At 45.5% G+C, this 14,643-nt stretch overlaps 1 protein-coding gene across 8 annotated transcripts in view; it reads right to left on the bottom strand.

Moving 5' to 3' along the window:
* Positions 1–14,643, bottom strand: part of MAPK10 (mitogen-activated protein kinase 10) — a 236,496-nt gene that overhangs the window by 96,628 nt on the left and 125,225 nt on the right. For 6 of the 8 annotated variants that reach the window (XM_081020953.1, XM_081020954.1, XM_081020952.1 and 3 more), the window contains one exon: positions 6,574–6,645. In XM_081020953.1, coding sequence (XP_080877079.1) covers positions 6,574–6,639 — 66 coding nt within the window. In that variant the 5' untranslated portion in view covers positions 6,640–6,645. Of the gene's footprint in view, positions 1–6,546; positions 6,646–14,643 lie in introns of those variants that run through there. The other 2 variants (XM_081020957.1, XM_081020958.1) reach the window with 2 other exon arrangements.

Raw genomic sequence — 14,643 nt, 5'->3', positions numbered from 1 at the left:
AATATTAATGGAATGTTTATGGGGTTTGCTTTCTGCAGGTTTATCAGAAAATGAATGCATTAAAAGCAAACTTGGGGAGAAGGTCACAGCGCTGCGGTAGATGCAGTCTTTGCATGCAACAAGAACAAGATCTGTCCCATGACAACTCCAGCTAAAAAGATCACATAACAGACTGTGAGAAAGACTGGAGATCCTGAAGCAAGGCTGTTCCCATTTCCTTATAAAAATAAAATGGGGCACAGGCCATGACACAGATTCATTCATTCATTCATTCATTCATTCATTCCACCTTTTTCTTCAAGGACCTCAGGGTGGCATACATGGTTCTTCCCTTACTCGTTTAATCCCCACAACAACTCTATGTGGCAGGTTAGGCTGAGAGGCAGTGACTGGCCCAAGGTCACAGAGTGAGCTTTGTGGCTGAGCATGTGATTTGAATCCTGGTCTCCCAAAGTCCTGGTCCTAATCCCTGGCTTTCACAGATGACGCAAACTGCAAGCAGTGGGGTTTTTTTGTTTGTTTGTTTCGTTTTGAAAGAAGTTATAGTGGGGAAAGAGGCAGGAGTTTGGGGGCATGCTGCAAAACAGCCAGGGGCCTTGCCATCCCCCCAGAGAACAGTACTGTCAAAGCAGGGAATATAGGAGTAGATACAGAAGAAAACGCAGGTGGCGCTGTGGTCTAACACCAAGTCTCTTGGACTTGCCGATCAGAAGGTCGGCGGTTTGAATCCCCATGACGGGGTGAGCGCCCGTTGCTCGGTCCCTGCTCCTGCCAACCTAGCAGTTTGAAAGCACGTCAAAGTGCAAGTAGATAAACAGGTACCGCTCTGGCGGGAAGGTAAATGGTGTTTCCGTGCGCTGCTCTGGTTCGCCAGAAGCGGCTTAGTCATGCTGGCCACATGACCCGGAAGCTGTACGCCGGCTCCCTAAAGCGAGATGAGCACCGCAACCCCAGAGTTGTCCGCGACTGGACCTAACGGTCAGGGGTCCCTTTACCTTTACAAAACAAAATGGACAAAAGGTGTGGCAGCTTCATTGTGGGGCAGGGTAGATGATCTTGCGAACTGTTTGATCTTGGAGAACACTATAGGAATGTTAGTTAAGGCAGGTTCAAAAGCAACCTAATCACAAAAAACAACAACAGAATGCATGAGCAAGCCTGCATGTGCATGAAGGATGTGGAGGTTCCCTGTGTACAAAATGGCTTCAGAAACGGAGTGAAAATCACCGTGACTTCCTCAGACAGCTCCTCGGAGAATCTAGAATTGCCCAATCATGGCATTTTCCAGCTAAGGCCACGATCTTATTAAGTTTCTGAAAAGAAGGCACATCCTCTTGGAGCCTATCTTCTTAACTTAAAGAAGAAAGAAAGAAAAAGAAGGGAGGGGGAAAGAGTTTGGTTTTGTTGTCTCTCCTTTGTTGCAATTATTCTGCCTGGAAAACTTCCATAATGTGTCCCATTCGCCAGATGAGTAATTGTTTTTTTCTCTGAGTAGCAAATTATTTTTCAGCACACTAAACTATCATTTTTTATGTTGTTTTTTTTACAGTGCCCAGTGTGCTGCCGATATCAGAGTAGCCTTATGGGAGAAAGTAGTAATAGGTGCCTAAGAAGATGATTGATGAAGCAGCCAGATGGCAAAGTACGCAGGACAATATTTCTGAATCTGGGACAATGTCACTGTTTAATGCAGTAGGAGAGGAACAGCCAGATGATATTCTTTGGGCCAAAGCAATTTTATCTGGCCCCTGGTGGTGCTACTGGATTTTAATCAAGGCCTGGAAGTTTGCTTGAAGTTTTACTTTTGCGGAAACCTTGTTTCCAAAATTGCACTACTCTACACATTTCTCTGTGGATTTTATACGCGATGCTCCAGCTAATACCGTATTGGCCCGAATATAAGCCGCACCCGAATATAAGCCGCACCTTTAATGCACGGGGCAGGCACTGCTTTGACATGGTCCTGGTTGCGTACCGCAAGGTTGTGAATATAAGCTGCACTTTAACTTTTCACGGTTGGAATTTGGGGGGGAAAGTGAAGCTTATATTCAAGCCAATACAGTAATTGCCTGGGGACATTTTTCAGGACCTATCCACCTGCAAGTGGGTCACTTTGTGAAGCAGTTCCACACAAATTAGTGACATTTTTGCAACAGGACAAATGGCCAGAGAGAGGGGCTCTAATGACAGACAGAGTGGTAGAAGAAAATTTGGGGAAGATGTGCATTGGCATAGTGTTGATTTACAACCACGTCACAGAAACATGGAACAATAATTGAATATGCTTTTTTTAAAAAAATTACAGAAGGAACAATGGTCTCCCTTTATATAATAACAAGATTCAGGGAATCAAGGTATTGGATAATGGAGTTGCCTGCTTGCTTAGCATTTTCACTGCACATCTCCTCCATCTCCATCCTTAAAACTGCAATGCAGAGAATGAGCCATATGGTTTTTGCAACCAAGCAAGCTCTTCCAAACAAATACCTATCCTAAGAATTCTTCCAGCAAATGCTCTGAAATTTATATTTGACTGCATACCAGACAGCTGGTTATTTTTAATCAACGGATGTTAAAATCAATTATATGAACTTAGAGAATGAAACCGACCCATATTACCGCAGTCCTCTGGACAATTAATGTATGCAATTCACCTCAGTCAATTTCAATAGCCATTAAGCTGATGTTGATAGACTGGAGGCAGAGGATGCAAAATGAAAGATCTGGTTCTAACACGGAAGAGTACTGATAAGTTAATGCACTTTGCTTGAATAATGTGCAACATTACGCAAGACTCTTCCGTCTTAATGGAGCCTGGACAGAAGGGCCAGACCTAACAGGTCTTTGTCTAGTTAGTTAGTGGTTAAAGAAACACTCAGGGGAATGAAACCATTTGTTTGCATGTCTGCATACAGAGGAAGTACACGGTCGGGAGAAAATTATCTGGTTACCATTATGATCATCATATGTACAGAGGTGAAAAGCCTCTCTGAAATGTCACCGCTCTTACTGGAAATCGTTTTGCTTCCCTAAAACACCCTACGATGGCCTTCCCAGGCAAGGTTCTCCAAACTCGCCTTGGAATTTCAGTCTGAAGACATTAAAGTTAACTTCCAAGCCTTAAAATATATATATATATTGACAGCGTATGAATATCTGTTTGCTAAACAAACAGAAACACATGGAAACAGAGCAGATAAGCCTCATTCAGCTCAGTCCCATGTGGAACTGGGATGGGATACACATGGGCTGGTGCATTCATCCTTAAATTCAGCATCCTTCAGTGTCACTCCTGAGATGCACATTACATGGCTATCTGAATTCAATGTTCTTCCTGCAGGTGCAAAGTTGGCACCTAAGAGAAGTAACTTGTAGTTCAGCCTTTTTCCTACTGTGCTAGATTTCAGGTTGCAGAATAATGTTAATATAGGAAGGCGCTTAAAATGGTAACCCATAATATGCACATCCAAGTTATCTTCTTGTAAGCTTCACAGGAAGGAAATTAATCTGTGCCATATTAACTTGTCCAAGGGTACCAAGTAATCTTCAGAGTTGAGAAGGGTTTTTAATCTGCATCTCACACATTTTATCCACTGAAGCAAGGAGTATTGTGACTGCGTGATTTACAGTCATCCCTAAATTGCAAGAATGAGAAGCTCGCAGAAAAAATTAGTAACTTTAACTCACAACACTTAATACAGATTTTTTAACATGCCTACATCTTCTCTTGCCTCATATGAAATAACTGCTTCAGAGCAATTACTATTTGCATTTTGATATATATTTTTCCACCTTTCTGTTACCTATACCTGGTAAGGTATTAAATTGGGGTCACATCTTGAGATACAACCCTACTTTCAAGGTGATTTCTTTGAAAGCCAAGTTTACTGGCTGCACATCAAACGACAGAAATCAATGATGAGACTGAAAGGTCCTATGCTGTTCTTTGGGTATCAAAACAAACAGCACAACCCAATTTCACTTTGATAATGGAAATTCTCTACACTGATAGGTTGTCGCTAGGCTAGACACATATGAATGCTAACAGGCAGCCCCTTGACTAACAAGCACATCTAAGACCTGAGCAACTTAATACTTGTTCCGTAACTGCTTAGCTTATTGAGATTCATTTCAGTCTCCCAACTTTAAATTATTAGGGCTCCTATATTCAAGGGCAATTTAGTTCCAGAAGACTAGCTGTGTCAGAGCTACTTCAAATTATATCCCCACCCCTCATAGAGATAGCCAGCAAACACTTTTTTGATGTTGTAACACTCAGTGCTGATGAGTATAATTGACTACTATTTGTGCCAGCTAGTGGCATGAAAAGTTTCTGCACCAGGCTGCCATGAACTTAAGTCAATTAAAATGTATTGGGGGGGGGGGAAGGCTGGAAATAACAGAAACCCTCTTTACAGCAAAGAAATGGAGGTTATTTACACAATGCTATGAGAGAGTCTACACGCTGGCTGATGGCATGACCCACAATCAGGGGTGGTGGAAGACTCAGACGAGGACAAGGTTCAAGCTAGATCCTCAGGGCTCAGGACATCAGAAGATGAGCCCCTTCTACCTCCCCAGCCCTGCAGAAGCCAAAGACTAAAAAAATAAACGGAAGCCCTTTAACCAGTTGTCCAATTCCTCCAGTGAGACAGAGCCCACCATACTCCAGGCCTGCTCAGCCTACATGTTGCTTCAATTCACTATGAGATAAGCCACTTTTATTACAGCTCCCTGCAGAGACGATATCACTTGATATGGCTAACCTGATCCAAAACACCCACCCACCTCACTCACACACGAAAACAAAGATCACCACAGCCAATCACAAGCAAACAATCACACCCTAGGCCAATCCCAACCTCTCTCACCACCAAAGGAACACAAGTAACGCTGACACCAAACTCTACATACATTAAGCATAATAGAAACATCACCACCCGACCCCACCCCCACCCATCTTCCCTCCCCCCACTCCCCCTTTCTTTTTCCTTTCTTTCTTTCTTTCTTTTTTTTCTTCTCCCCCTAATGCCTCAACAAATGAAATGGATTTGTAAAAATGTTACATGGAAAAAAAATACACGAGGCATTACACTTCTGTAAAACAAGAAAATCCTTAATAATAATAAAAAAAAAGATCACTTGAAGCAGTTTAAGCAGGAGGCCTCTTGGAGCTGTCCATGGTCCTATATGCTTTCTGCTTGATTTGGGGTTGTATTCGACTAACAGGGCCTAAGTTAGTCATGGCCATGAATTTTAATGGGTCTACTCTGAGCGAAGGTTAGTTGACTAAAATCCTTGGACTCTGGAGTGGGCACTGCCTGCCTTCACTGCGAATCTCATGCTCCCACAGAACAGGACAGCTGATTCTTTATGTTTCTGAAATGTGACAGAGCAATAAAATACATTAAAAAGAAAATAATCAGCTGTCTTGCTCTGTGGGAGCATGAGATTTAATTTAAAAGGCAACAAACATCAACAATGTCAGCTAGTCTGTCATTCCTTTGAAAAAGTTAGAGCCGCTATTTAGAACCCGTCTGTAATGCATATTAAAAACTCTAATACAATAGGTCTCTCTATCAGCGGTTCTCAACCTGTGGGTTCCCAGATGTTGTTGGACTACAACTCCCATCATCCCTGAGCTCTGGGCCTTGCTAGCTAGGGATGATGGGAATTGTAGTCCAACAACATCTGGGGACCCACAGGTTGAGAACCGCTGCTAGCTGTTTCCATGGGTCTGGAGAGGTTGTCTCAACTGATTGTCGCTTCTCTTATGTGAGATGAATGGATGCCAGGTGTTCTAGAAGGATAAAGGACTTGTCTTGCCTTTGGCCACCGTGACTTGGCAGGTCAATTTCTCGGTCAGAGCAACAGGCCACACCTGAGCACACCATGAGCGTACTGACAGTCTTCTTGCAGAGCACCAACATTTAGCAATTTCTAAGCCAGCATCTCCCAATGAGATAAAGGTTGATTTGATTCATCTGTTTGTTCCTAGCAAGGCTAACAAAGGAGTTGGGTTTATCTTTATATTACAGATTAATCCCATTTCTTCGAAGACTGCTGACCAAAAGCAATACACCTTGTCACACTGCCACCAAAGATATAGAAATGTTCCTGTGGAATTGCATCTCTCGCCCAGCAACACTGGGGGCTTAATCTACTTGGATTCAAATTGCAGTAAGATAAAATGCAATATATAATAAATAAAAGAAGCAATTGAAGATATAAATAGAGATTACACAACATCTAGCACAGTGCACTACAACTACTGGAACAGGAAGAAAAATCATTAAGTGGTCCACAAAAGACCTTCAGCAATTTTCAAGTGGTCCACAGGGGGGAAAGTTTGGGAACTGCTGCAATACATCCTAAGGCTTCCAGCTGGCAAATCTTGAGTATAGCCTATATATGTAAAACATCCTCATATTTCTCTCAGTTTTATGCTGGAGACTCCCTTCATCCAGTTTTGCTGTGAGTTATTACTCCTGCTGAATCTACCATAATACTGACAGCAAAATATGAAAGTACAAGTATATACTGTACCTTGTTTTACCTGTAAGGAACACACACCTGACAAAAGGCAATCTTCACATCCAGGGTAGGTTCACTGCAGTAGTATAAGAAATGGCGGCTCATAAATACCTGCAATTCAAAGAACAGCAGTATGAGTGCTGGGCATTTATTTCGCATGTGGAATTATGTAGATATTTAAACATTTATACATAAATTGCATCTGTTGGAGCTGCTTGGGCAGGCTTGGTAGTAAGATAAGCGCAGCCTCAGAAAATGAATGATATTCATTTGGGTACTATAATCTAGGATAGCTCAATCGGTGCGACATGCGACTCTTAATCTCGGGGTTCTGCCTGGCCAAGGGTTGGACTAGATGAGCCTTAGGGTCCCTTCAACTCTACAATTCTATGATTCTAATTTCCCCCCAAAAAAGTAGGTGATCTGTTTCCACAACAGCACAGACATGGAGCTGAGGTAGCAGCAATCTCTCTCTCTCTCTCTCTCTCTCTCTCTCTCACACACACACACACACACACACACAGTTTATGAAAGGGAGCTGGGCAACCCTTGAAACTTGAGATCTTGCGTTTTGCTCAAGGGAGACATTGATGACAACAGCTTATAGGTAAATCCACAAAGGACAAGGCTATTAATTGCAACTAGTCGTGATGGCCACCTGTCGTGGGTGTTTTAGCTGAGATTCCTGCATTGCAGGGGGTTGGACCAGATGGCCCTTGGGTCCCTAATAATAATAATAATAGCAATAGCAATAATAGTAACGGTAATAATAATAATAATTTATTATTTATACCCCGCCCATCTGGCTGGGTTTCCCCAGCCACTCTGGGCAGCTTCCAACAAAATGTCAGACGTTAAAAACTTCCCTAAACAGGGATGCCTTCAGATGTCTTCTAAATGTCAGATGGTTGTTTATTTCTTTGAAATCTGATGGGAGAGCGTTCCACAGGGCGGGTGCCACTACCAAGAAGACCCTCTGCCTGGTTCCCTGTGACCTCACTACTCACAATGATGGAACCACCAGAAGGCCTTTGACGCTGGACGTCAGTGTCCAGGCAGAATGATGGGGATGGAGATGCTCCTTGAGGTATACTGAGCCGAGGTCGTTTAGGGCTTCTAACTCTATGATTCTATGATGGCTACATTACCTCCAGTGTCAAATATGCCTCTGTATACCAGTGACCATGAGCAGGAGGGTGCTGCTTGTGGGCATTTCATGAGGATTGGGCAAATTTATTGAGGAAAAGGCTATCAACCACTTCTAGCCACAATGGCTAGGTTCTACCTCCAGTGTCAGAAGCACCATAAGAATAAAAGAAAATTGTTAGAAATTAATTTGGAGATGGTATTTAACAACAGTCAGATTAAATCAAATGAACAAGGAATATTCGGTGTTATGTTGGAGGGGATGCCAGGAAACAGGGAATTGTGTTCACATGTGCTGGGGGGGGAGAAATGTTTTTTAAAAAATGTTGGCATAGGGTGTTTAAGGAGATAACAGAAATCACTGGGTTAAAGCTGACCAAAAGTCCAGAGGTAGCATTACTATCAATTTATGATGAGTTGGAAGGTTCACAGGCTATGAAAGACTCATTCACAAATTTATTGACAGCTGCACAAATTATTATAGCTAGGAAGTGGAAGGGGCAAGCTGAATAAAAAAAATGGAGGAATAGTATAAAAAGGTATGGGATATAGCTATCAATGATAAATTAACATGTGCCATTAAGGTAAGGTGGGGGAATATGCAGGAGAAATGATTTTGAGGAGACATGGAGGGTATTTGTAGAATTTGTACTGTTAAAACAGAAAGGGGTCAAACCATTGCAAGCGGTGCTGAAATTTTGGGAGGCTGGATAGTTACTGATGGTCTCAGTGGTGGGATGGACATTTTTGTTCTTATTTGTTTATTATTATGACTTTGTCGGCCTTCCCACAGGCATGTGGTCAGTCACTGTGAGAACAGGATGCTCGCCAGATTGAGCAGGCTTGTCTAATGTCCTTATGTTTTTATCTGGTTGGCCACTGTGAGAACAGAATGCCTGACTATACAGTGGATGCTCGGGTTGCGAATGTGATCCGTGCAGGATGCAGATTGCGATTCAGTACTTCTGTGCATGCACAAAGTGTGATTTAGTGCTTCTGTGCGTGCGCGACTGCCGAAACCCGGAAGTAACCCATTCTGGTACTTCCGGGTTTCAGCTGTCCACAACCCAAAAAAATGCAACCTGAAGCATCTGTAACCCGAGGTATGACTGTATAGGCCTTTGGTCTCCTCTAGCAGGGCTCTTATGTTCTTAGTGAAAAGTGCACACCTACAAGTTTGAACAGATTGCCTCCAAAGAAGAAGATACAGTGGTATGTGGGAGTCATAAAGCCACGGCAAAGGCTTGTAATATTGCAGGGTGCCCCCTGACCTCAGCTGACCAGCACTCTGAGCTTTACAATGTATTGGAATGTATTGACCTTAAATGGAGTTGTGTTTCCTCTGGGCAGTGATGACCCTATATGGTGATGGGGGCAATAAAAGCCTTGACCGGATGAGGTAACGTGAGACATTGGAAAACGGTCATGCGGCTGGAGAGAGACAAAGGAGAACAAAAAAGCTACGGGAGGAGAGAGAAGTTCGAAAGGAGCTGCTCATACCATCCTGAAAATATTGCTGGCTCTCTGTGTCTTTATTTTATGCTAAACTGCGCCATTTGTAACGGCTGGCTCCGACAATGGTACCTTGGGTTAAGAACTTAATTCGTTCTGGAGGTCCGTTCTTAACCTGAAACTGTTCTTAACCTGAGGTACCACTTTAGCTAATGGGGCCTCCTGCTGCTGCCGTGCCACCGCCACACAATTTCTGTTCTCATCCTGAAGCAAAATTCTTAACACGAGGTACTATTTCTGGGTTAGCGGAGTCTGTAACCTGAACTGTCTGTAAACTGAAGCATCTGTAACCCAAGGTACCACTGTACTCCCCAAAGCCTACCACACAAAAAAACATTCACATTCGAAATGGCAGCCAAGCAGGTCTTGTAATGCCTTGTGATTTAATTTGTAAAAGGAAAGAAAAACCCACGTGACCCAAAACAACCACTGAGATCATCTGAGGGAGAATTAGTGGTTCCCCCAAGGACTGGAAACACAACTCATTTCAGCAAGGAGTCACGCTCTGTGGAAAAACCTTCCTCCCTTCAGAAGCAGATACCGTACCATCCCTGGTAAGTTTCAGATGACAGGTTAAAACCACCGTTTCAGGAGGTTTTTGCACAATGAATGTTCTTTTAATGTTCCTATCTCTGATGTTTTAGTCTATGTTTTTAATTTTTTATATTGGGGGGTTAGCTGCTTTGAGACATATAATGAAAAGTGGAGAATAAATGCCTTAAAATAAACAAGTAAAATAAAATATTCCAAACAGGATGCCATGTTAGTTTGCTGCAGCAAATATGATACACTCTTTCTTGTTTTAACAAAAAATGTTGAGATTTTGTTTGTTATTATTAATTGAATTTATACCCCACCCTTCCTCTTGATGGAGCCCAGGGCAGAAAACAAATCTACAAAACAATTTTTAAAGCATTCTAAAAAGTTAACACATTCTGACAACAGTTAACAGCTAAAAACATTTGAGCAACCTGCAACACCTAACATTTGTGCAAAAGTTAAGTGGTTTCGACGCAAAATCCAAAACTGAATCCGCACTGATAATCTGCCATTTCTTTTAAAAATTATTTAGCTACCTTTCCATTTTCTACTCTAAAATAGAGCAGATTTGGAGAGCAAAGAAATAGTTTTAAAAAATAAATCCCGCCACAATTTCGTACAGTATGGATAACAAGTCCTGATCCTTCACGAAATGAACACTGAGGCTGCTCTCCAAAACATACTGGCTAGGAAGAAAGCTCCATTAAACCAAGTGGAGGGATTCATAGCTCAGCTGTAGAGCTCCTGCTTAACATGCAAAAGGTCAAAGGTTCGGTCCCTGGCAGCTCCAGTTAAAACGATCAGAAAGGAGATGATGAGCAAGACCTCTTTCTGCCTGAGATCCCAAAGAGATGCTACTAGTTGCAGTAAGCTATACTGGGCAAAATGGGGCAAGAGTTACATTTGGAATTCCTACCTTATTCCTGACATTTTAATTCACAGTCTTGTACATTTTTATTTTTATTTTTATTTGGTAGAAGGCACTACACAAATATCCCGCTGCAAACATAACAATTTCTGGAGATCCATTGCACAGAAGCAACAGTATGCAAAAACTTCCCACCATGATCTCAGCCTAAAATGCGATCATGTTAAATTTTTAATGAATGAATTATAACCGCGTTCCGAAAAAGAAAGTATTTGACCTTTTCTCAGTGTTGTGTTGCAATAGCTCAGAACGCTGCCTCATCTCTCAGTGACTCATTACAGAAGGTTTCTATCCCATAGATGCTTTGATTATTTCCCCCTGCCTTGTTTTTGCTAAAAGCCTTTAATATTAATCATAATCTCACCGGTTTCTGGAAACCTAGCAGATAATTATGTCCTCTCACTACAGGGGCGTTTAGCAACTAAGTGCCATCAAGCAGCCCTAGGATGGTGTTATTGAAGCATTATTGTGATATCAAAAGGCTATGACTCACATGTAGGGTCTTTCAAAACATACTTGGCTTGGAGTATAGTGGAACAGGGAAGGTGAGGCAAGCGCGCCCCCCCCCCCAATCCTCTTAATGACATGAATAAATTAGTGCACATCTCCCCATTGGTTTTTAAAGTAGCCCTTTAAATTACACTCGAAATAAGTGGACAAAACGAAAGTGAGCACGAGGTAATAATTCAAGTAGGTAAAACACCAATTTAATCCGAGCAGAAAAGGTTTATCTTCCTCCAGGAAACCTCACATTACCAGAAAGAGAAATCAAGGAAGCAAATTAAAGCTATTCTAACATAGCAGCCGGCACAGCGATTTCTTCAAGTAGCTCTTTATTATGGTAAGCTGGAATAGAACTGACTGCGAACAGCTCAACCGGCCTGTATTTATAGGCAGCCGGCTGTCAACATTGTAACCACAACAGCCCAGAGTTCCCGCCTAAAATAACTGCCGCGGACCTGAGTGAAAACTATCTACAGACCTGAGTGAAAACTATATACAGTATCCCCCTGTTGGCCCAGGGTGAAACTACACTACATAACACCCCTCCCCACCGAGATAAGGCGTTAGTTACAATCGTAATGGTTTCCTTATATACAGCACTACGCGTAATGGTTCAATTAAGCACAAAAGCATATCGGTTACATTTCCCATACTTAGACCAACAGTGATACCTGTCCAACAACATAGTCCTTTAAATAAGTTGGGCGCTTGGAAACTCTGCCAGACCGCCGGGGACTGGTAGCCAAGTCCGGAGGGCCACACAGTTCTCGCTGAGGCTGTGGTGCGACCCTAGGTGGCGTTGGAACCAACTCCCCTGGATCCGCTGCTGTGGGTGGAGCCTCCGCAAGTGGAGTGGTCTGAGTCTGTTCTGAAACGGCTTGGTTCGGCTCCACGCTGGCAGTTTGTGAGGGAGGTGTAGGTGGGGCCTCGCCATCTGTACGTGTCTCTTCTGGAGCCGCAAGCGCAGTTGGGGGCACCTCGGTAGTGTCCAAGTCCCCAACCCTGCGCCTAAGCTGGTCTATGTGCCGTCGCCACAAGCGTCCGTCTTCGAGTGCCACCTGGTACGAGCGAGGTCCAGTGACTCCCACTACTGTGGCTGGCACCCAAGGGATGTCCCCCACATAGTTCCGGGCAAAGACCTGGTTTCCTGGGACAAATGACCGTGGTGCGTTGGCACAGCCTGGGGGTTCAGCCACGGCAAAGTCTGGGTGTAGCCGGTCGAGCGGTGACCTGAGGCGGCGGCCCATAAGCAGTTCAGCAGGACTCCTCCCTGTGGCTGCATGAGGGGTGATGTGTTGCACGAACAAGTATTCGGCGACCCGCTCATGCCAGTCTCCCCGGTCCAGGCGCGCCAGTGCCTCTTTTGTCGAGCGCACCATTCTTTCCGCTTGCCCGTTGCTGGATGGATGAAAAGGTGCCGTTAGGGCATGGCGGATGCCCAGTCCCAAAAGATACCGCTCAAACGTGCCTGACGTGAACTGCGGTCCGTTGTCAGAGACAAGGACATCAGGACACCCATGCGTTGCAAACAGGCCTCGCAGCACCCGGATGACAGCTTCGGTAGTGGTGGAGGGCATCAGGGCGACCTCCAGCCATTTGGAATAGGCGTCCACCACTACCATAAAGGTCCGGCCGTGAAAGGGGCCAGCCAGATCGATGTGCACCCTCGACCAGGGTGTCTTTGGCGTCTCCCAGGTGTGTCCCTTAGCTGCCGGTGGTGCAGGCCTCGACTCCTGGCACGCTTGACAGGCGGACACCCAGGCAGTGATGGCATCGTCCATATTAGGCCACCAGACGTAACACCGAGCCAACGCCTTCATTTTGACAATTCCCGGGTGGCCAACGTGCAGAGCCTCCAGGACGCGCTGACGGAGTCCCTGGGGAATCACGACGCGGTCTCCCCACAGCAGGCAGCCACGATGAGCTGAGAGTTCATGTTGTCTGGTTGCGAAGGGCTGGAACTCCGATGCAAAAGGCCCTTGTGGCCACCCCCTCCACACCCAGTTGAGCACCCGGCTGATGGTGCGATCCTGGGCAGATGCGGAGGCCACAGTGGCAGCCGATACAGGCGCTGCCGGAAGATCCTCAATCAGAAGGAGCGATGAAGCTGGAGCCGGGTCTTCCACAAATGCTGGAAGAGGGCAACGGCTGAGGGCGTCGGCATGGCCCATCGATTTCCCCGGGCGATGGATGAGCCGGTAGTGGTAGGCAGCCAGGAAAACAGTCCATCGCAGCATGCGTGGTGAGAGGACCGGTGGAGTTGGACGATCACCGGCGAGGAGGCCCAGGAGTGGCTTGTGGTCAGTGATGAGGTCAAAAGTCCTGCCATAGAGGTATTCATGGAACCTCTTCACTCCAGCCACAAGTGCCAATGCCTCCTTGTCGAGCTGGCTGTAATTCCGTTCCGTCGGAGATAGTGTCCTGGAAAAGTAGGCGAGCGGTGCTTCTCTTCCATCTGGAAAACGGTGACTAAGGACAGCACCGATGCCAAAAGGTGAGGCGTCGCAGGCAAGGACCAGCGGCCTGGATTCACTGTACTGTACCAGCACACTGTCTGAAGAAAGGAGAGCCTTGACCGCGTTGAAGGCCGCCGTCTCCCGATGACCCCAGGCCCAAGGCGTCTTAGTGCTAAGGAGTCGGTGAAGAGGCTCAGCCACTGTGGCTTTGTGGGGCAGGAACATGTTATAAAAGTTCAGCAGCCCCAGGAATGCCTGCAACTCCGTTTTGTTCTTTGGGGTGGGGGCCTGCTGGATAGCGCGGATCTTGGATGTGGTTGGATGAAGACCGGAGGCATCGATAAGATAGCCCAGGAACTCTACCTGTGGAACGGCGATCTGGCACTTCTCCCTCTTTACCTTGAGCCCGGCCTCCTGGAACCTGGTCAGCACGGCACGGAGGCGCTCGAACAGCTGCTGGTGTGAGTCTGCAGACACCAAGACGTCATCAAAATATGGTACCACGCCCGGAAGCCCTTGCAGGAGACGCTCCATAAGGCTTTGGAAGATGCCAGGAGCCACACTCACCCCGAACTGCAACCGGCGGCAACGGAAAGCCCCCCGGTGGGTGACGATCGTCTGGGCTTCAGCAGTGGCATCATCGACTGGCAGTTGTTGATAGGCTTGGGCAAGGTCCAGCTTAGCGAAGACCTTACCCTCACCCAGGGAATGCAGCAGGTGTTGGACAACAGGAACCGGATAAGCGTGCTGCTGAAGTGCCTTGTTGATCGTGCACTTGTAGTCAGCGCAGATTCTCACCGACCCATCTGGCTTGACAGGCGTGACGATGGGGGTTTCCCACTTTGCGTGGTCAACCAGCTCCAAAACTCCTTGGGCGATCAGTTTGTCCAGTTGTTCATCCACCTTAGCCTTGAGAGCAAAGGGAACCCGGCGTGGCTTTAGCTTGATGGGGGCGACTTGTGGATCAAGGCTAAAGGAGATGGGCGTACCTGTATATTGGCCCAAGGTGCCGTCAAAAACCTC

This window comes from Podarcis pityusensis (assembly GCF_964106645.2).
Source record: "Podarcis pityusensis genome assembly, chromosome: 9".
Classification (NCBI taxonomy): Eukaryota; Metazoa; Chordata; class Lepidosauria; order Squamata; family Lacertidae; genus Podarcis; species Podarcis pityusensis.
This window is presented reverse-complemented; position numbering and strand designations above follow the sequence as displayed.